Source organism: Pecten maximus, chromosome 15, assembly GCF_902652985.1.
Source record: "Pecten maximus chromosome 15, xPecMax1.1, whole genome shotgun sequence".
Lineage (NCBI taxonomy): Eukaryota > Metazoa > Mollusca > Bivalvia > Pectinida > Pectinidae > Pecten > Pecten maximus.
The window spans coordinates 16,956,239-16,982,173 of NC_047029.1; the positions used below are offsets into that span (position 1 = coordinate 16,956,239).

Genomic DNA, 25,935 nt, shown 5'->3' on the forward strand with positions numbered 1-25,935 from the left:
AAGGCTACTTCGTCCCGGAAAACGCTCCGCAGGTGATATAGTTCCCAATCTATGCTATGTAATGTCCGAGTTTATCTAATAATTCCCAATATTGTTCGTGATAAGTGTCGGCTTTTGACAGATACAAGCACTCACAAGAGTGTTGATATGATATGGAATTTATTAAAGGCATTGGTAATTAACCCCCACTTAGGAGAAAGGGGCAGTGTGTCGCCTGATCTATATGCGTCCGTCCATCCGTCCGTCCGTCGCAAAAAGCTAGTGTACAGATATGTCAGGTACCCCGTAACTGACTGAGTAGATATGCAGTAGGTATTGGTTGTATGTCAATCATACACTGTACTGACTACTAGGGGATTCATTCTCTATACATTGTTTTGCATTGTATCTCTACTGTATTTTTGCTCCGTTATACTGATGGGCCAATGGCCTAATGTTTTTAATAAAACTTGAAACTTGACTTGCAATGTTTAAACCTTCCTGCAAATGATACAATGTACAGCAAAATAGTAGTTCGTTTGTTGATTCTTAACATCCAATGCAAAATATGTTTACTCTTACGATGTAATGCACAGAAAACGAGAGAAAAAAATTATATTTCTTGATATTTTGTTGTAGGTATGAATATCGGACCGGTGGTGGCGGGAGTGATAGGCGCGAGAAAACCACAGTATGATATCTGGGGAAATACCGTTAATGTAGCCAGCCGTATGGAGAGTACCGGGAAATCCAACTATATACAGGTAATTGTCATGTTTGTAATCCAGTCTGAACTGCAGTCTGATTTAGAAGTAAAAACTAAAGCAATACTATAAGCTTACATTATTTGGCGTACTCAAATCTTTCGAATTTTAATTGATTAGCGCATTGATGAATTTGCGCGCCAAAATTGTTTTATATAGTAACAGTTGATTGACAGTACAATTAGCACAATCATAATATAGCGTAATGCTTCTAGCGCGAAAACCGCTAAAATAAGAGTACCGCTAAAATGTACGTTAGCAGTATTGTTTATATGTATAGAAGTAATATGTTTCCCATTTTATGTTAACAGGTTACGGAGGATGTGTACAGTGTTCTAAAGCATCAATATGACTTCAAATGTAGAGGTAGAATCAAAGTCAAGGGAAAGGGGGAGATGGTCACCTATTTCCTGCTGGGTCGAAGAGGTCTGGGCGCCCTGTCTAGCCCATCATCGCCATCTTTAACGGCGGGGAACCAGCTACTATTCCGGCCTCCTTCTAAGGAGTCATTCAATGGAAGCACGCTCAGTGGTGGACATGTTCAACAGGAAACTCATACAGGCGTAGCTAGAAATCAGAGTGGTCTAAGTTTGTCGTCTCAAGACAGCACACAGCCGCGGGATGTTTCCAGAAGTGAGTCCCTTAAGTCCCAAACAAGACTTGGCATCGGGTATCCTGCTGTAGTTGGTGAGAGACAAAACAGTCTGGATTCGTCTAAGGGTCTACCAACACCACCTGGTAGTCTCAATAGAAAACGATACAGTAGCACAAACACGAACGATAGTCCTCGAAACACTGCCCGCAAGTCTACAAATCATGCTTTACCGACCTGTCTTACGGGTCACATTTCAGAAACGGAGACAGAATCTACATACGGAGGCATTGACTCGCCTGAACTCCCCGTTATACACTTCGCAAATAAAAAGTCCGCAAACATGCGACCTATACATAATTCAATGTTTGATGGCCTTAAGGACGGAAACGGAGCCAACATGTCTTTAGAACAGTGTAATATCGGACAGCCCACGCATGTACCAAGAGGACGATTTGGAGAAATACAAAATAGTCCAGCAAGTCCTTCCCGCTGTACTAACAGTAATAAAAGGAGCAATCATAGGTCGTCTGCTCCCGTAGGCCAGATGTCGCCCACATCATCCAATGGACAACTGTCTCAGATGAGTCCGAGGTACAAGACTCGAGGGATGTCGGACATATACGAGGACGATTATCACGCTGATAGTATGGGTATAATTGTAAACATGGGTGCGCATAGCGACGCATCAGGGAGGTCACGTGATTTCGCGCCAACAAATATTCGCCGCAATCATAGCAACCTTTCTAACGTTTCACAGTCTTCTCACAACTCGGCTGACAGCAACAGCTCAAAGAAACGGATACAGCCACCGCAGTATGCACAGGTACAACCTATGAGAAAATCTTCAAAGGAGTCTGGCAGGGAGATGCATCAGCCCATTGCCACGTCAAAGCCGTGTCAGGTTGTCAACCCTACGGTTCCCATCATTCGGCCAACACCACTAGTACTCTCCGGACTAGTCCCACCAATGAAGAATGCCATGCGTCCAGCTCCATGCCACCAACCAAGAAATGTTCAAAGCCTTCATTCTAGTCACTATCCCTCCTACATGCCAAATGATTATAATCCTCAAGATATCGCAGTCGAAGAGGAAATTTCCCCCGAAACTCGATTTGCTATGTCGAACATAATGAAAGAGCTTGGTAGAGTGGTAGATCCAACTCAACCTAACAGACCTCTGAAATCCGTCCAGAAGCATTCTCCATTAGATAAATTCAAAGCTCCCTCGCCGCCTCCAGAGGAAAGATTCGTTACGGCGACATACAGAGAACCATTGAGCCCACAGAAGGCTACCACCACCTCCTCCCCACACCTAAGTCCAGTAGGTACCCCGACTAAGGCCGCTTTAATAGAAAAGTCGCGGCTTGATTACGTACCACAACAGTGTAGGACGTCTCCACCTACATGTTCGCCCCCTCCACCACCTGTGCCTCCCAAACTGGTTGCAAAGGAATCACGTCGTAAGTCCTCGAGCTCGCGAACAAGTAGTAGCTCGTCCCAATCAACTCTTACCTCTACATCTGCTCTCGTAGCTAATATTGATGGCAGAACGATGTCCATTCTCCCAAGTCCCTGAGACCATACAACCAACACCAAATGTAGGGAATGCTCTCCCATTGAGGCGTATACCATCAGATGTGACACATGGACAAAGTCTAGAATCTAAACCACCTAGTGTCAGGCGAAGTAACTCTAGTCCTAGAATGAAGTCGATGGCATTACAACCAACATTTAGACATATGGATTTTCTGTGCCCTGTTATTCATTCAGACGATGACAAAGAATCAACTAGTTCTAAACAAATGAGTGAACATTCATCAGTTGTACTGCTTCAACCAATAGAACTGAAGCTATCTAGGCCAGCGTATGTCAAACAGCTATCATTTCCTTCTGAGGGCGGTTACGAGCAATTATACTCGAGCATTTCTGGCAAACACTGATTTCATGGTGCCCCATTTGGACAGAAACTTCTCAAGGTCGAGTGACACTATATGTAGCATACCACGTGGACCACCAACCCCAAAATTTCCCATTCTTAGTAGTGCAGCCTCTTCATCACTCACACAGTTACTCCAGGAACTGGCAGCAGAGCGACCAGTTTCCTCCGATCTCGATAAACTCCGTACTACCGACCAGTCACAGGACTGTGATTTGGAGAAACAAAGTCAAACAAATGGTGTGAAACACGCCCTGCATGGTAAACCCCCAGCTCACGGTAACGGTGCGGGGTCTAATGAATTCGGTGCCCGGCAAGGAGCATCGAGAAACCAGGGAAATCCGAAACGGAAGCCGGCAACCACGACCTCTCCAGTTAAGAAACCAGGCCAGTTACAATTATTAGGAGAATCTTCGAACAAAGTTCCCAACAGGAATATAAACCCGTTCCAAGTAAAACGTCGTGGTCACATGAATGCTCCTCCGAGGCATTGTAGGAGCCTGGACTATATTCCTAGTGATAGAGAGGACTACGCATCCTCCGCGGCGTCTTCCACTTGTGGTAGTCCAAAGTCAAAGCAGCGGGCGTTTATGAACAGTATTTTGTATGCTAATAGAATAGAACAATTCCTGTCGGGTAGGAACGCGCTTGGACTAGAGAGTTTAAGTATTTCCTCGTTGGCTAGCAGCAGTGAAATGTCGCGGAGTGATCCTGCTATTAACCTTGATTCCGGTTCAACCGCTTATGAGTCCGAGTACGATAACTACAGACCAGGTATGATGAGTGATGATGACTTCTTCGCCATGGAACCTGTAAGTGACATGGATATTGACATGTATGATGATATAGACATCGATAATGTTACAGTGAGCGATTCTTATAGTCTTGATCTACCACTGCCATTACTGGCGACAAAAAAGATCACAGATGTATGACCAGTAATAATGATCTTCGATCTATCACGTGATCCACGCAGGTGTATGACGCATGCGTGATCCTTAATCTAGCACAACATGGAATTTCGCCTATTCACTATCTAAGATGACGTATAATCTTATACGGCCATCTTGAACAAATTTGATTCTTCGCGAGTCTACCACGACATGTATGTCTGTTTTATTGTCAATTATCAGTGATCCAGACTCAGATTGTGCTTGATCATTAGAGTGTGACGTCTAGAAAAATACTCAGTTTGACAGCAGTTCTTGTTCATTTTCATCTGTAAAATACTCGATTGATATGGGACCGCCGTGTATGCTGAGTTGTTTGAACACTTGTCTAGTAAGAAACGTTTCAATAAGTTTGAATGTTTAAAAATTTCACATTGATATGAGCTTACATCTTCTTGCATGTTACCATCATGGCATACGGAATCCCGAATGTAGCTGTATCCTTTAATGTACGGCTGAGACGTGATTAAATCAGCATGGGAATGTGTGTTTATTACATTCTCCCGCCAAAACTACAGCAAGGAGAAATAGAAAATTGGTGACCTAATGTGTTCATAAATGTATATGCAGGATGTCATTAGAAGGCGATAAAAGACTTGATTCAGGAGATGCTTGATAAGAATGTGTTGATTTTGAGAAATTACGTTTTAATGGTAAATGACTTGGAGAAATATTTTACATGTAGGAAAGTGCTATATTCTTGTTTAATGGGCATAGAAATCCTTGACAATGTTCACTCCATGGGCAATGCACGTTTTATGGAAGGACATTGACGACTACGAGGAGTGACCTCTGGTAATAGGACATTAATACATGACAGGTGCTTGGTATATATTAGGGAATTATTTATTTAGTGTTACAATGAGTAATTTATTTTTGTAGGATGAATGTTTGTAAAACCTGACACAAACACAATACATTTATGTGATTGATGTGAGTAAAAAAGCCGTATTTATCTTATGTGTTCACTAAGAAGTGGAAAGTTAAGTTGACTGTAAGAGTTTGAATGAGTCCAGTTAGTGCTATACTGACTTCGTATTTCTGTAAGTATGAATTTGTCGCTGAGAAACTGGTTTCATATTTGCATACATTACTTGGTAGATTGATGATAGTAGTGATAAGTATGACGTCATGATAAAATGTCGTAACGTAAAATAATAAACGGCTCCCTGCCTTATCTGTATATTAGGTCGCGTTGTAGTCCGTCATATCAATGTAAAATCAAGTGTCCTATTTGACATGGTTCATCCTGTATATCATGTCATCAAAAAATGCGGGTGTGTGTTGGATTGCATTGATTGCATTCATTAAAATCAAAAGGACTAATTGAGGCAAAGCAGATACTTTTTTTAAATCAGATAAGTTTCAAAATTGAGTCCGGACTCTAGTACCTACAGAGCGTAGTGTAATGTTGTTTTAAAGTGTTTACATCAAAGGTCTTACCTGTTCCATTTGGTATGAGATTGACAGTGTGTATCAGACCAAATATTAACATAGCGATGCTTCAGATGCTGCGTAATCCCGTCTGCTATGTAAATATTGAGTAAAAGTCGTCCCCAATGTTATTCATGTGTTGAGTTTTATGTTGAGAGAAAACAAAGATATTTGGGCAATACATACTCTACGAAGTGTTATGGTCGATATCATGATCTCATTTGGAAATATATTCTATTTCCTGAAGCGAATTGAGGTCAGACATGTTCGATGCGGGCGTAGTTGAAGACGCTTACTCTCCCGGAGCACATGGTATTATTCCCTCTGTACTTTTCTAAGGTCACCTTGCAAATATTTTAAGTCATGCCTTCAGTTCACCATTGTAGTAATTACATACTATACAGGCTACACATAATGTTATAGTCTATACATACAGACTATACATACAGACTATACATACAGGCTATACATACAGACTATACATACAGGCTATACATACAGACTATACATACAGACTATACATACAGACTATACATACAGGCTATACATACAGACTATACATACAGGCTATACATACAGACTACACATACAGGCTATACATACAGACCATATAGACTATACATACATACTATATAGACTATACATACAGGCTACACATACAGACTATATAGACTATACATACAGACTATACATACAGACTATACATACAGACTATATAGACTATACATACAGGCTACACATACAGACTATATAGACTATACATACAGGCTATACATACAGACTATACATACAGACTATACATACAGGCTATACATACAGACCATATAGACTATACATACATACTATATAGACTACACATACAGACTATATAGACTATACATACAGGCTACACATACAGACTATATAGACTATACATACAGGCTACACATACAGACTTTATACATACAGGCTACACATACAGGCTACACATACAGGCTATATAGACTATACATACAGGCTACACATACAGACTATATAGACTATACATACAGGCTACACATACAGACTATATAGACTTTACATACAGGCTACACATACAGACTAAATAGACTTTACATACAGACTATATAGACTATACATACAGACTATATAGACTATACATACAGGCTACACATACAGACTACACATACAGACTATATAGACTATACATACAGGCTACACATACAGACTATATAGACTTTACATACAGGCTACACATACAGACCATATAGACTATACATACAGACTATATAGACTTTACATACAGACTATATAGACTATACATACAGACTATATAGACTATACATACAGGCTACACATACAGACTATATAGACTTTACATACAGGCTACACATACAGGCTACACATATAGACTATACATACAGGCTATACAGACTACACATACAGGATACACATACAGGCTACACATACAGACTATATAGACTATACATACAGGCTACACATACAGACTATATATACAGGCTACACATACAGACTATATAGACTATATATACAGGCTACATATACAGACTATATAGACTATACATACAGGCTACACATACAGACTATATAGACTATACATACAGGCTACACATACAGACTATATAGACTTTACATACAGGCTACACATACAGACTATATAGACATCAAAACAACACGAAATAGACTTACAAGGCATACAGACTTATAGACTTAAACATCAGACTAATAACATCATATATAGACTATACATACAGGCTATAACTATACTCAGCACCATATAGACTACACATACAGATATATAGACTATACATACACATAAGACTATTAACTTTACATACAGGCTACACATACAGACTCATATAGACTATACATACAGACTTACTTACATACAGACTATATAGACTATACATACAGGACTATACATACAGGCTACACATACAGCTTATGACTTAATACAGGCTAACATAAGTACATTAGACATACATACACATACAGACTATAGACTATACATACAGGCTACACATACAGACTATATAGACTATACATACAGGCTACACATACAGACTATATAGACTTTACATACAGGCTACACATACAGACTATATAGACTATACATACAGGCTACACATACAGACTATATAGACTATACATACAGGCTACACATACAGACTATATAGACTTTACATACAGGCTACACATACAGTCTATACATATACAGACTATACATAAAGGCTACACATACAGACTATATAGACTACACATACAGACTATATAGACTATACATATAGACTATACATAAAGGCTACACATACAGGCTATATAGACTATACATACAGACTATACATACAGACTATACATACAGGCTACACATACAGACTATATAGACTATACATACAGGCTACACATACAGACTATATCGACTATACATACAGGCTACACATACAGACTATATCGACTATACATACAGGCTACACATACAGACTATATAGACTATACATACAGACTATGCTACTATACAATACAGACTATATAGACTATACATACAGGCTACACATACAGACATATAGACTATACATACAGGCTACACTACAGACTATAAGACTTAACTATACAGACTACATATATAGACTATAAGGCATACAGACTAATAATACAATCAGACTATAAGCTATATACAGGCTACACATTACAGACTATATAGACTATACATACAGGCTACATACAGCTATTAGATATACTAGGCTACACATACAGACATATACATATACATACAGGCTACACATACAGGCTATATAGACTATACATACAGGCTACACATATAGACTATACATACAGGCTACATATACAGACTATACATACAGACTATATAGACTATACATATAGACTATACATACAGGCTACACATACAGACTATACATACAGGCTACAAATACAGACTATATAGACTATACATACAGGCTACACATACAGACTATACATACAGGCTACACATACAGACTATATAGACTATACATACAGGCTACACATACAGACTATATAGACTACACATACAGACTTTATAGACTATACATACAGACTATATAGACTACACATACAGACTATATAGACTACACATACAGACTATATAGACTATACATACAGGCTATACATACAGGCTACACATACAGACTATATAGACTACATACAGGCTACACATATAGACTATACATACAGACTATACCATACCATACAGACTATAGCTAATACAGACTATATACGACTATACATATAGACTATACATAAGGCTCACACTATATAGACTATACATACAGACTATATAAGACTATACATACAGGCTACACATACGAGATTATACATACAGGCTACAATACAGACTATAGACATACATACAGAGGCTACAACATCTAACATCAGGCTAACATCAGTATATGACTACGAACTATACACTACAGACTATATTAGACTATACATACAGACTATATAGACTATACATACAGACTACACATAACTATATCGACTACACATACAGACTTACAACATACAGACTATAGCATAACAGGCTACACATACAGACTAATACTAGACATAAGACATACAGGCTACACATACAGACTATACTACGACTAGGTACCATACAGACTATATAGACTATACATACAGGACACTATATAGACTATAATACGGCTACACATACAGACTATATAGACTACACACTACAGACTATACTATAGACTATACATACAGGCTACACATACAGACTATATAGACTATACATACGTATTAGACATACATACAGGCACAATACAGACTACAATCAGACTACACATACAGACATATGACTATAGACTACACATACAGACTTAGACTACACATACAGCACTAATATAGACTATACATATAGACTACACATACAGACTATATATAGACTATACATACAGACACATACAGACTATATAGACTATACATACAGACTACACATACAGACTATAGATACAGGCTATACATACATACATATAGACTATACATACAGACTATACATACAGACTATATAGACTATACATAAGACTATACAGGACATATATAGACTAACACATACTAGACTATACTATACACTACACATACAGACTTATAGACTATACATACAGGCTATATAGACTATACATACAGGCTACACATACAGACTATATATAGACTATACATAGACTTATGACTATCATACAGATACAGACTAATATAGACTATACATACAGAGCTACACATACAGACTAACATACAGACTATACATACAGGCTACACATACAGACTATATAGACATACGCTACCATACAGACTTATAGACTAACATACAGGCTATCAGACATACATACAGGACTATATGACTATAGACATTAACATACAGGCTTAACATACACAAGACTATAATAGACTATACATACAGGCTACACATACAGACTATATATAGACTATACATACAGGCTACACATACAGACATATAGACTATCACATACAGACTTATATAGACTATACATACAGGCTACACATACAGACATATGACTATACATACAGGCTACACATACAGCACTATAATAGACTATACATACAGGCTACACATACAGACTAATAGGACTACACATACAGGCTACACATATAGACTATACTAAGACTACACATACAGACTATATAGACTATACATACAGCTACAATACAGACTATATAGACTATACATACAGACTATAGACTATACATACAGGCTACACATACAGACTATAGACTAACATACAGGCATACATACTATGACTATACATACAGACTATACACATACAGACATATTAGACTATACATACAGACTATACATACAGACTATATAGACTATACATACAGGCTACACATACAGACTATACATACAGACTATATAGACTATACATATAGACTATACAAACAGACTATATAGACTATACATACAGACTATAAAGACTATACATACAGGACACATACGACTATAGACTATACATACAGCACTATATAGACTATATAGACTATACATACAGACTAAACTATCATACAGGACTACACATACAGACTATACATACTATACAGACTATATAGACTATAATACAGCTACACATCAGATATAGACTACACATACAGACTATATAGACTATACATACAGACTATATAGACTATACATACAGACTATATAGACTATACATACAGGCTACACATACAGACTATATAGACTACACATACAGACTATATAGACTATACATACAGGCTATATAGACTATACATACAGACTATACATACAGACTATATAGACTATACATACAGACTATATAGACTATACATACAGGCTATACATACAGACTATATAGACTACACATACCTAGACATACAGCATATAGACTAACATACAGATATATAGACTATACATACAGACTATGACTAACATACAGACTATATAGACTATACATATAAGACTACACATACAGACTACATATAGACTAACATACAGTAAATACAGACTATATGATAACATAAGCTAACATACAGACTATATAGACTATACATACAGACTATAAGACTACACATACACATAAGACTATATAGACTATACATACAGACTATATAGACTACACATACAGACTATATAGATACATACATACATACCTATAGACTATAATATAGACTATACATACAACATAAGCTACATACGTATAATAGACTATACATACAGGCTACAACATACAGACATATATAGACTATACATACAGGCTACACATACAGACTATATATAGACTATACATACAGGCTACACATACAGACTATATAGACTATACATACAGGCTACACATACAGACCATATAGACTATACATACAGACTATATAGACTATACATACAGGCTACACATACAGACTATATAGACTATACATACAGACTATACATACAGACTATATAGACTATACATACAGACTATAAAGACTATACATACAGACTATATAGACTACAATAGTACACATACAGACTATATAGACTATACATACAGGCTACACATACAGACTATATAGACTACACATACAGACTATATAGACATAACATACAGGCTAACATACAGACTAATAGACATACATAAGGCAAATACAGCATATAGACATACATACAGGTAACATACAGACTATATAGACTATACATACAGGCTACACATACAGACTATATAAAAGACTATACATACCAGGCTACACATACAGACTATATAGACTATACATACGCAAACACACGGCTTAACACATACAGGACTATATATAGACTATACATACAGGCTACACATACAGACTATATAGACTACATACAGGCTACACATACAGACTATACATACAGACTATACATACAGGCTACACATACAGACTATATAGACTATACATACAGGCTACACATACAGACTATATATAGACTATACATACAGGCTACACATACAGACTATATAGACTATACATACAGGCTACACATATAGACTATACATACAGGCTACACATACAGACTATATAGACTATACATACGATACACACGACTATATAGACACTACAGACTATATAGATATACATACAGGCACATACAGACATATATAGACTATACATACAGACTATATAGACTACACATACAGGCTACACATACAGACTATATAAGTACATAGACTATATCATACAGGCTACACATACAGACTATATATAGACTATACATACAGGCTACACATACAGACTATATATAGACTATACATACAGACTATATAGACTATACATACAGGCTACACATACAGACTATATAGACTATACATATAGACTACACATACAGACCATATAGACTACACATACAGACTATATAGACTATACATATAGACTACACATACAGACTATATAGACTATACATACAGACTATATAGACTACACATACAGACTATAGACTACACATACAGACTTTATAGACTATACATACAGGCTATATAGACTATACATACAGGCTACACATACAGACTATATATAGACTATACATACAGGCTACACATACAGACTATATATAGACTATACATACAGGCTACACATACAGACTATATATAGACTATACATACAGGCTACACATACAGACTATATATAGACTATACATACAGGCTACACATACAGACTATATATAGACTATACATACAGGCTACACATACAGACTATATATAGACTATACATACAGGCTACACATACAGACTATATATAGACTATACATACAGGCTACACATACAGACTATATAGACTATACATACAGACTATATAGACTATACATACAGGCTACACATACAGACTATACATACAGGCTACACATACAGACTATATAGACTATACATACAGGCTACACATACAGACTATATAGACTACACATACAGGCTACACATATAGACTATACATACAGGCTACACATACAGACTATATAGACTATACATACAGACTATATAGACTATACATATAGACTATACATTCAGGCTACACATACAGACTATAGATACAGGCTACACATACATACTATATCGACTATACATACAGACTATATACACTACACATATAGACTATACATATAGACTATACATACAGACTATATAGACTATACATACAGGCTACACATACAGATTATACATACAGGCTACATATACAGACTATATAGACTATACATACAGGCTACACATACAGACTATATAGACTATACATACAGACTATATAGACTATACATACAGACTATATAGACTATACATACAGACTATATAGACTATATAGACTACACATACAGACTACACATACAGACTACACATACAGGCTACATATACAGACTATATAGAATATACATACAGGCTACACATACAGACTATATAGACTATACATACAGACTATATAGACTATACATACAGACTATATAGACTATATAGACTACACATACAGACTATATAGACTACACATACAGACTATATATAGACTATACATACAGGCTACACATACAGACTATATAGACTATACATATAGACTACACATACAGACCATATAGACTACACATACAGACTATATAGACTATACATACAGGCTACACATACAGACTATATAGACTATACATATAGACTACACATACAGACTATATATAGACTATACATACAGGCTACACATACAGACTATATAGACTATACATATAGACTACACATACAGACCATATAGACTACACATACAGACTATATAGACTATACATATAGACTACACATACAGACTATATAGACTATACATACAGACTATATAGACTACACATACAGACTATATAGACTACACATACAGACTTTATAGACTATACATACAGGCTATATAGACTATACATACAGGCTACACATACAGACTATATATAGACTATACATACAGGCTACACATACAGACTATATATAGACTATACATACAGGCTACACATACAGACTATATATAGACTATACATACAGGCTACACATACAGACTATATATAGACTATACATACAGGCTACACATACAGACTATATATAGACTATACATACAGGCTACACATACAGACTATATATAGACTATACATACAGGCTACACATACAGACTATATAGACTATACATACAGACTATATTGACTATACATACAGGCTACACATACAGACTATATAGACTATACATACAGACTATATAGACTACACATACAGGCTACACATACAGACTATATATAGACTATACATACAGACTATATAGACTACACATACAGGCTACACATACAGACTATATAGACTACACATACAGGCTACACATACAGACTATATATAGACTATACATACAGGCTACACATACAGACTATATATAGACTATACATACAGGCTACACATACAGACTATATATAGACTATACATACAGGCTACACATACAGACTATATATAGACTATACATACAGGCTACACATACAGACTATATATAGACTATACATACAGGCTACACATACAGACTATATATAGACTATACATACAGGCTACACATACAGACTATATAGACTATACATACAGACTATATAGACTATACATACAGGCTACACATACAGACTATATAGACTATACATACAGACTATATAGACTACACATACAGGCTACACATACAGACTATATATAGACTATACATACAGACTATATAGACTACACATACAGGCTACACATACAGACTATATAGATTACACATACAGGCTACACATACAGACTATATATAGACTATACATACAGGCTACACATACAGACTATATATAGACTATACATACAGACTATATAGACTATACATACAGGCTACACATACAGACTATATAGACTATACCTACAGACTATATAGACTACACATACAGACTATTTATAGACTATACATACAGGCTACACATACAGACTATATAGACTATACATACAGACTATATAGACTTTACATACAGGCTACACATACAGACTATACATACAGGCTACACATACAGACTATATAGACTACACATACAGACTATATAGACTACACATACAGACTATATAGACTACACATACAGACTATATAGACTACACATACAGGCTACACATACAGACTATATATAGACTATACACCACCGACGAGTCGTAGAAGGACGGACCAATCGTAGGAATCAATCACAACACGCTCGGGATAGGGTGACTTTTTCTTTATTTCCAAACGTCTACCGGTTTCGCCAATGAATGAACGAATTCATGAAAAATGACCCATGGTACAAACAAATGGGTTGCATTATATTGTTGTCTGATACGTTTATAAACTAATGTCACGTGACTTACTTTTTCTGCACAGTGTTTTATGATGTTACACCACAGTTATGACTGATTCTTACTCTTACTTATACTTATTCTTAAACCGCCCCGCCCCGTATCCAGGCAAGAGGTGGAATCAATTGAACATGATAAAAGTAACGACGAAGGCGCTAAACCAGGATCAATGTCATTACAATGCCTTTCCACAATATACACTCAAAATTCAAAGTGTGTTCTTTGGAGTAATAATTTATTTCATTTGAATTGATTCATCAAATGGAGGACAGTAGCTGCCATTAGGACGGTGGTAATGTGGCCAAGTGTTGAGGATGTCCAAGAAGGATTTCCCTGGGCATTCAGTACGTACTACGTCACAGTGTCCCTGCATGGTGTAATTGGTCTGAATCTTGCCAGTGTTTACACCACACGCGATTAGCTGTGTTACAGCATTCAAAGCTGCCTGGTTTGGAGTGACCGTTCGAAAGTCTCCAATGACTGATATACCTGTGTGTAAATGAAAATCGTGTAGAACGAAAATAATTTACACATTTGAATAAATACACGCTTAACAAAAACAGACATATTTCGTATTAGATTGTCGAAACTGACATGATAAAACATTTTTAATCATTTCAACCTAGTAAACAGTCACGATACTTTGTATCTAATTCAGATTTGTTTTGCCATTTGTATATTACCTTCATCACCAGTATGACCTTCAACATAAGTATATGACCTTCAGCTTCTGTTGGTATGGTATACACCTTGTATTACGTGTGTAGACTTACCTATTCCCACTGAATTATGACCATAGGTGTGGGCGCCTATCTTGTCCCAACCTCTAGCCTCGTAAACGTTACCATCTTCACCCACAACGAAACTGTAGCCGATATCCCACCAACCTTGACAAAAAAAGGTAGATTGTATCCGATATCTAATTCACCCTGACAAACAAACGTTGGTTTAAGCTGATATCGGACTACTCATTGCATAATTAATGTCAATTACAGTATGTTATAACAAAAGGAATTGTATCATATCCGGTATCTCACCATCCTATGTAAGTGGTCCTGTTCATACATATTTTTTTTAAATAGTGAAAGTTATGCGGCTCAGAGTTATTCAACCATGCATTTCTTTTAATAATATACTATTTTAGAAAGTCATCCAATGTTATTTACAGATTCAATTGCTCCAGATTTGTGTATAATCTCGGCGCAACTGTGGAATAAATAGAGGTTACACAACGAGTGGTTGTTGGATATGGAATTTATTTCACACGAGTAAGTTATTTTTTAAAAGTTACAAAAAGACACGAGCTTTAGCGACTTTTTGCAACGCTAACGAGCGACATTCTATTTATCTGTCACCCAAATTGTATTCATATCGACTGTATACTACCATTTGGTAACAGTTCAATGCTTATATTTACATTCATTAATTTTTTTTTATTTACTGTAGATTATGACGCGTTTAAATTTGCCGCTTACCCTATCACTGACGTTATCTACTTCAAATGCAGGAACAGCCGAAATTTCCAGATAGAATAATATAGCCCCTCGTGTCGTTATTAACAGCAAACACATCAAATGGTTTTGCGTAAATTTAGCTTTATTTTCTATGTCATATACGTTTGTAGATATCGTCAAATTATTCACAATTGCATATTTTTTTTATTATTCAAAGCCGTTTTTGGGCGCAATGCTATACGGTTAACAATTAGAAGTGATGCGGCTGTCAACGGGTATTGCACAGGACAGTCTGGATTCCTCGGAAATGCTTAAGTTTCTTTCGACTGGATTGACGTTATTTTCAGAAGAATATCAGTTCTTAAATTCTAAAAGAAAGTCGCCTTGACAGTAGGTGAAAACGATTCCAAGGATATTTCGTTCGAAACAGATTCAAGTCTAACCAGTCGCAACCTAGCAGACGATTTTCAACTTTACAGGGGCTCGATTTTGTGAGGTAGGCCTTTGACATCAGTGAATAACCACACAACTAAAATCCAATATAGATACACAACCGGAAACCATGTTGATACTCCTGATTGTTCACAAGATTTTTTTTTTATATATAGATACTGGACTTTTAATGTTGTCGTATCTTACATTTCTAAATATTCGAAAACGAGCCCCTGTGAGTGTGACGACATTGACAATTTGATAATTCCTAGATCTAGAACGGCGCTTAAAATTATTTTGTGTTAACTACATTTCGTTTTAATTATAAAATATTACTCTCATAACTTGTGAAGTTGCTTTATTTTGTTGTTGTGGATTATAAATGCTAGTATTCGAAATCTCTCCAGGCCGAAAGTAACTGGCGGCCATTGTTTTGACCAGCAACACCTGGGGCTGTATTCCTACTCTGACCGAATCACTGTAAATTTTAGTATACAGTCTCATGAATACAATTTGGTTTACAAACGACATATAGGCAAATGCAACAAAACATGTAAATATAACATATATATATCCAACAGTCGGCACATTTATACAATGACTTGAGAGTGGAACAACACAGGGTATTGTGGTAGAAACATGTGTAAGTGTGTCCTTACCACGTGTGTCCATGTGGAAGTCCTGATAGGATTTAACCTTGTCTGAGCATGCGCTCTCAGTAAAACAACGTGAACCTGCCCCGTGGTGTATGAATACATACTGCGGGGTAGCCGGAAGGTTGCTAATTAGATGTGAAGGTGGCCGAGCTCCCCATTCCTGTCGTGTGATGATCCGTGGACATTGATTTGGAACATCTCGGACACTTTGTGATCTATCTGGACACCCCCCTTGGTGTAAATGTTTGATAAAAATGTAAATATGTTATTTCAAATTTCAATATTTTTTTAGCATGAAAAATGGATGAAAAGATTGTATAAAAGACCCAGAAGGGAAATATGAATTTTCAGGAACAGTCCTGTGTTCTCGTGACGTCACAAGAATCGGTCCAATTAACAGCGTTAAATTTGATGTTAGATTTCGGCAACACTGTGACTGGTATTCTGTGAGAATGATAGGGCAAACATTTCCCAAACAAGAGAATCTAATGCTTAAAGTTATGGCAAATGACAAATATAAAACGTCACCATACAGCTGTCAGTGTCTTAGCATTCTTTGACAGCATTATAGCCCATAGTTATCTATAATCTAACAACACGTTTACAACTAAACAAGAATAAGATGTATAGGATCTTAAATGAGTTTTCATTTCGTGAGATTTAATAAAATTTACATTTTGACAGGTTTTAAAGTTAAAATGCGAAGGCATTGATCAAAATGAGACAGCCTTTACATATTGTGACGTCACGTCATTGTCCATATTATGCCGTCACAATAGATTTCTGACTACCATACCCAAAGGCTCCTGTGTTTCTTACGCTCGTGACACGTGTAAAATATTATCCGGGATAATTCAATGGATCACAGGCCGATTATGTTTATCATTCAAAGTTGTTATTTAAAAAGGAAGTAATATTTTCTGGTCCTAAATGTTTAAAAGCGTTTATACCTTATCGATGAAATTCTTTGAGTTAATTTTTTGCTCGCTCTATCTTAGTTTCGATTGGTATTGAAAGGTGGTGATAACTTTTCCTCTTGATTATTTTATGTTCTCTCTCTCTCTCTGGCTGATAACCTGTGCTTCTAGATAATCATTTTTTGCTTTCTCTATCACACTCTCGATATATATTGAAAGGTACTGATTATTTGTGTTTCTATCTAATTACTTTTTGCTCTCTCTATCGCAATTTCGATTTATATTGACAGATACTGATAATTTGTGTTTCTATCTAATCATGTTTTCGCTCTTTCTATCTTACTCTCGATTTATATTGACAGGTACTGATAATTTGTCTTTTATACAATCTTTAGATATCATTCGGCTGTAAGATGAGATGTAGTGGACAACTGAGGTCCGAACATAAGTGTAATATTATATAATATATAGATCTACTACCATAAAACGATAATCAAATGCCCAGGGAAACTTATCAACCATTTATTCACAAACCGGTTTGTGAAATATATCAGCTAAATATACATGGAACAGATACTTGATAAAAGTCAGATAAAACAAAGATTTAATCAACTTTTCAGAAACGTTCCCTTTTAAAGGAATTTCATGGATTTGCTAATGCCGTAGGCAATGGTACAAAAAATGTAGTTGTTTCAATATTTTGAATCTTGGCGCCAATTTTGGTATCATTGTATTATATTTACTGTACTTCTACACACGCAATTAATACGTTAGATAATCAAACGTTAACCCCATTGCCAGGAATTCATCTATACAATTTTTCAATACATGCATATCTTAAAAATCTTGATACATGTATTCTAGTTATTGTTAATTGCCGGTGGCCATATACTGATATCTTACCATTCCAAACTTCAGGGGACAGCATGTTAGAATCAACGAATCCAATCTGTCATAAAATAAACAAATGATATTCTAAAAGACAATACCTACATGTACATAACCGATATTAATCAGTACATCAAACCGTAGTATAATTTAATACAGAATCCTCACAACAAGATTAAACCCATTTCCTCCAAATGTATCCTTTTAACGTTTTACAATAAATCATACAAAACTGACAGAACGCATTCACACTTTCTCTAAAGATTATTTTGTTTTTCAGACAAGGCGAGCTTAGATACGATAACTGTTATATTAAACAATTTTTATATTGTCTTGTAATTATGATGATGGCATTGTTTCCTGAGATCCAGTGTAGTTAGACTATGGTTAAGTCCATGGTGAAGACTATGGTTAAGATTATAGTTTAGACTATAGATAAGACTATGGTTAAGACCATGGATAAGACTATGGTTAAGGCTATGGTTAAGTCCATGGTGAAGACTATGGTTAAGATTATAGTTTAGACTATAGATAAGACTATGGTTAAGACCATGGATAAGACTATGGTTAAGGCTATAGTTTAGACTATAGATAAGACTATGGTTCAGATCATGGTTAATACTATGGTTAAGACCATGGATAAGACTATGGTTAAGGCTATGGTTAAGTCCATGGTGAAGACTATGGTTAAGATTATAGTTTAGACTATAGATAAGACTATGGTTAAGACCATGGATAAGACTATGGTTAAGGCTATGGTTAAGTCCATGGTGAAGACTTCGGTTAAGATTATAGTTTAGACTATAGATAAGACTATGGTTAAGACCATGGTTAATACTATGGTTAAGGCTATGGTTAAGACCATGGATAAGACTATGGTTAAGGCTATGGTTAAGACCATGATTAAGACTATGGTTAAGACTATTGTTAAGACCATGCATAAGACTATTATTAAGACCATGGATAAGACTAAACTTAAGACTATGGTTAACACCATAGTTAAGACCATTGAAAAGACTATGGATAAGACCATGGTTAAGACTATCATTAAGGCTGTGGTTAAGAATATGGTTAAGACCATGCTTAACACTATGGTTAAAACACATGTCGATATTTTCTGTTTTTGTACCACGCATATTCAATGATTGTATATTGTGATTTTAATACACCATTTATTGAAACAGCGAATACACATGGTCTGAGTATTCTTACCTGTCCTGCATACTCCAGCGATGTCCACGTAGTGTTGCTCAGAGTCACGAATCTCAACTCATCTCTGTGCTGTACACACTGGCCTGATGGAATTACCGAAAATTGTGTCTCCAACCGCCCCGCTTCACGGTAAACGGCTACATTTCCAATAGCGCAAGCACAGTGCCCATCTTCCGCAATCGTACGGTGGATGATGTTAATGAACACGATAATGTGCCAAATCATCGTTGTATATAGTGTCTGAAATATCAAATAAATCGCAATTATGTATTCATTGACAACCCCCATGAATACAATTCTATGTATCACGTGACATAGTGTAAAATGACAAGATACGTAATACTGTCCACAAATTCATATCAAACGTCACAAATCCCATTGCCATGGTAGTAATACAATTGCATTTTTTTCGCAATCTAAACCTACTGGTATAACATTTACTACTACTTGCGAGTATGTTTCTGTATGCAATATATTGTAACACATGGATCATTTGAAGGAAATTTAAGGTTGAATCTATACGATTGCAACTATGATAAAATCATATAAGTATCTAAAAAAAATGCAAGATGATTGATTAATCAAGAAAGATTAACGAACATTTATATACTTATCTCTTATTGTGGTAATTTTTCATCCTACCCAATGTGAAGGCGTCATTTTATAACCAAGCTGTATAATGCGCCCTAGTGTTGAATTTTCCATTTCTGGATAGTCTGGACTGGGTTTTTTTTTTTATTGCTAACAGCCCTATCAACAGATATGGTCATTTAAGGACAATCTCCTATGTGTGCGAAACGAATGCGTGTAGTGTGTATAGCGTGTTTTGGGAGGCTGTGGTATGTTTGTGTTTGTCATCTTGTGATATCTCGAATGTGATATCAACTTTATTATTCTACATCAACGTCAAAGACATCCAGCAGGACACCCAACCCGGTCATATTATTATGACAAACGGACAAACTAGTCGTCCCACTTCAGAAATACTGAGTGCTTAGCAGGAGTAGCAACTAACATTTAATAGACTCTGATATGTCTTGGTCAGGGGACAGAACCCAACCCCTTCCTCATTGGGGGAACGCTCCACAAGAGGCCAAACGTGAGACAGTGTCAAGGGAGACATTAGGAAGACGGAAGATGTTTAGAAAGAGGAGAAAAGATCATATCTCTAAAGTCGCTTTTTATGATCATGCAATGGGGGTAGCACAATTCGTACACCCTTACTGCAGGGAACTTCTCGATAGTAGCATACCTACTGTCATTACGTATGGTGGTTACATGTCCTAGTTACTTTGACATTTAAAGATTTGTTCTCATTACCATAATTGTCGTGACAGATATCAGCTACTGACAAAAATATCAACACAAATTTGCGAGAGATGCAGGTTGATAAGGCCATGGGAAAGCTTTATTGTATTTTATTTCCTTATACGAAATTAAATCAGACGTGCTCTATGCTTGTTGATATGCGTAGTGGTACCGTTGTAAAGGACTTAGTTTTCTTATTGAGAATGGGACAGTCTTTGATAAAGCAGGAGATGCTAGCTCTCCCCCAGCACCTGAGTGAATTATCCTTGTACTTTTTAAGGAGTCTTCCTGCAAATATCTACCCGGCATATCTCCACGCGTTGTATATTATAGAATTTAAGTATGGGGAATGTCCTCAATATCTGAGGGCGGCATGTCTGTGGCTTCAGTGTCTGGCCTATCGTTTACATTTTGCCCATTTCTTATCGATTTTGAGCTAGAATTACGGTTTCGTTATCATGTCGGTATTTTCTGTTGTTTTTATGCCCAAGATATTATAAACTTATATGAGGATAAAACATGTTTTGTTACATGCTTATCTTCCACGTCGTCAACCTTTTACTTGGATAAGAGTTCTATAGTTATCGCTTGTGTATGGACTCCGAACGATATCAACTGTTAAGCAAACTTGTTAGGTATCGGGCGATGACCATTGGAAGGCCATATCCGGCAGCCATGCTAGTTTTGAATAGGCATGACCGACATCGATGTCGTCAAGCGATTAAGGTCAAAGTAACTATATAAAATAGCGTTTTAGGGTGGCGGTGGCCTGACTTGACTAAAATAGTCATGCTGCGGCCAGTTGGCGTTACGCGGCAGCATAACCTTCAGTTATTATTTTTCTCAAGTATTAAGGCATGTTACTGCTGTTTCCAGGGTAACATTTATAATATTCCACTTTACTTATTTCGTGACTTTCATTTGTGAACTTTTGATTTGACTTTGGAAACTGATGTTGTTGTTGTTGTTTATGTGGAGCGTAGTGCTCAGTATTATGTTAAAATTGATGTGTTAGCCAAGAAGCGGCGACACAAAATTACATTGTGAACTAAATAAAAATAGTTAATAACTTCAGTCGTGACCACACATATTGCAAACAATTAATAAACTGGGAATTTAATATATTGTGTTTTGTTATATATTCTGTAATAACAGACCAATATCACCGCGGCTGTCGTGCTAAGTTGACAATATTTGGCAGGAATAATCCACTGCAGATTATTTTCTGACTATTACGTACGCCACAAGGTACTGGCGGACGATCAGTCTCGGTGCCGTAAACTGTAGTCATAACCCCTTGTTTGTAATGTTACACATAAGAGTAGGTAAGAAAAATGTCATCAAAGAATTATTCATCAAGTGACAAAGGTTCTTATTGTAGCTTGCAGGTGCCATGTCGTGGTGTTATTCCAATATGACCAGGTTAGGTGTTATACTACCATGACCAGGTTTAGTGTTATACTACCATAACCAGGTTTGGTTTTAAGGTTTGGTGTTATACTACCCCATAACCAGGTTATGTGTAATATTGCCATAACCAGGTTAGGTGTTATACTACCATAACCAGGTTAGGTGTTATACTACTATAACCAGGTTAGGTGTTATACTACCATAAGCAGGTTTGGTGTTATACTACCATAACCAGGTTAGGTGTTATACTACCATAACCAGGTTTGGTGTTATACTACCATAACCAGGTTTGGTTTTAAGGTTAGGTGTTATACTACCATAACCAGGTTAGGTGTTATACTACCATAACCAGGTTTGGTGTTATACTACCATAACCAGGTTAGGTGTTATACTACCATGTTCAGGTTAGGTGTTATACTACCATAACCAGGTTTGGTGTTATACTACCATAACCAGGTTTGGTGTTATACTACCATAACCAGGTTAGATGTGCCATGACCAGGTTTAGTGTTATACTACCATAACCAGGTTTGGTTTTAAGGTTTGGTGTTATACTACCCCATAACCAGGTTATGTATAATATTGCCATAACCAGGTTAGGTGTTATACTACCATAACCAGGTTAGGTGTTATACTACTATAACCAGGTTAGGTGTTATACTACCATAAGCAGGTTTGGTGTTATACTACCATAACCAGGTTAGGTGTTATACTACCATGTTCAGGTTAGGTGTTATACTACCATAACCAGGTTTGGTGTTATACTACCATAACCAGGTTTGGTGTTATACTACCATAACCAGGTTAGATGTGCCATGACCAGGTTTAGTGTTATACTACCATAACCAGGTTTGGTTTTAAGGTTTGGTGTTATACTACCCCATAACCAGGTTATGTGTAATATTGCCATAACCAGGTTAGGTGTTATACTACCATAACCAGGTTAGGTGTTATACTACTATAACCAGGTTAGGTGTTATACTACCATAAGCAGGTTTGGTGTTATACTACCATAACCAGGTTAGGTGTTATACTACCATAACCAGGTTTGGTTTTAAGGTTAGGTGTTATACTACCATAACCAGGTTAGGTGTTATACTACTATAACCAGGTTAGGTGTTATACTACCATAACCAGGTTTGGTGTTATACTACCATAACCAGGTTAGGTGTTATACTACCATGTTCAGGTTAGGTGTTATACTACCATAACCAGGTTTGGTGTTATACTACCATAACCAGGTTTGGTGTTATACTACCATAACCAGGTTAGATGTGCCATGACCAGGTTAGGTGTTATACTACCATAACCAGGTTAGGTGTTATACTACCATGACCAGGTTAGGTGTTATACTACCATAACCAGGTTTGGTGTTATACTACCATGACCAGGTTTGGTGTTATACTACCTTGATCAGGTTTGGTGTTATACTTTCATGTCCAGGTTTTGCATTTCATTATAAAGATTGTATCAATGGTCACCAACTATATACGATTTTTGTCATTGTTCAACTTCTAAAAAAGACGAAAGTGCAATGTAATACATTTGATAAGTATTCGTCTGTTATCGGCTGCCTTAATTGAATTTATTTGTATTTCATACTTCCTTGTGTCATCTTCTGTAGACCAGTATATACAAAGGCGTGACAAGGAAAGATGGAAGATGGAAATAAAAACAATGAAAATTGAAGACAATCAAAATAAGTAAACAAATCATTGTGATACTTGTTGTTCGTACAACGATAAGAAATGACAAAACTTGTGCGAGGCCCTTACTTACGTGTCCTGTTCTGAGTGAGCTCTGCTATCTGATCTACAGGATAGGCCGCCAGGAGATATGACAGTGTGTACGGTACCTCATGGGGAACACCACATCATCGGGGCTATAAAACCATGTAACCATCCTTTAATGTATTAACTTTAATTTGCATTATCCCTTCAGACTCATAAATCCCCGCAGTTGAAAACTGGTTATTTAATGAATAATTGGATATATTGGGTGCATATAATACGACATATAACCAAAACACTTCCTCGTTTTCAAATTTGAAAAGATGTCTGTGTACTGTGAAGCACATTTCGGTCGTTTTTTATAATTCCTTAGTATTTTGCAGGTCTTTCTTCAATCTTGCTTGCCGAAAATTTTCATTGCGAATGAT

General features: G+C 36.4%; 2 protein-coding genes across 3 annotated transcripts in view; one reads left to right on the top strand and one right to left on the bottom strand.

The window, feature by feature from the left end:
• LOC117343252 overlaps window positions 1-5,789 on the top strand; it is a 63,010-nt gene extending 57,221 nt beyond the window's left edge. The window contains 4 exon segments of the mRNA XM_033905595.1: window positions 619-743; window positions 1,055-2,910; window positions 2,912-3,248; window positions 3,250-5,789. Coding sequence (XP_033761486.1) covers window positions 619-743; window positions 1,055-2,910; window positions 2,912-3,248; window positions 3,250-4,209 — 3,278 coding nt within the window. The 3' untranslated portion in view covers window positions 4,210-5,789.
• Window positions 5,790-15,367: 9,578 nt separating this feature from the next.
• On the bottom strand, window positions 15,368-25,611 carry LOC117343253 (peptidoglycan-recognition protein SC2-like). Of its 2 annotated transcripts, none has more exons than XM_033905597.1 (6): window positions 25,553-25,611; window positions 21,060-21,299; window positions 19,863-19,908; window positions 18,046-18,273; window positions 16,274-16,387; window positions 15,368-15,989 (listed from the first exon to the last, which is right to left on the bottom strand). In XM_033905597.1, the coding sequence occupies exons 2-6, from the start codon at window positions 21,282-21,284 to the stop codon at window positions 15,736-15,738; spliced, it is 867 nt and encodes a 288-aa protein (XP_033761488.1). In that variant the 5' UTR covers window positions 21,285-21,299; window positions 25,553-25,611; the 3' UTR covers window positions 15,368-15,735. The 2 variants fall into 2 exon arrangements, with proteins under 2 accessions (XP_033761488.1, XP_033761487.1); XM_033905596.1 differs by having other exon boundaries at window positions 25,557-25,609.
• Between the last annotated feature and the right edge of the window lie 324 nt (window positions 25,612-25,935).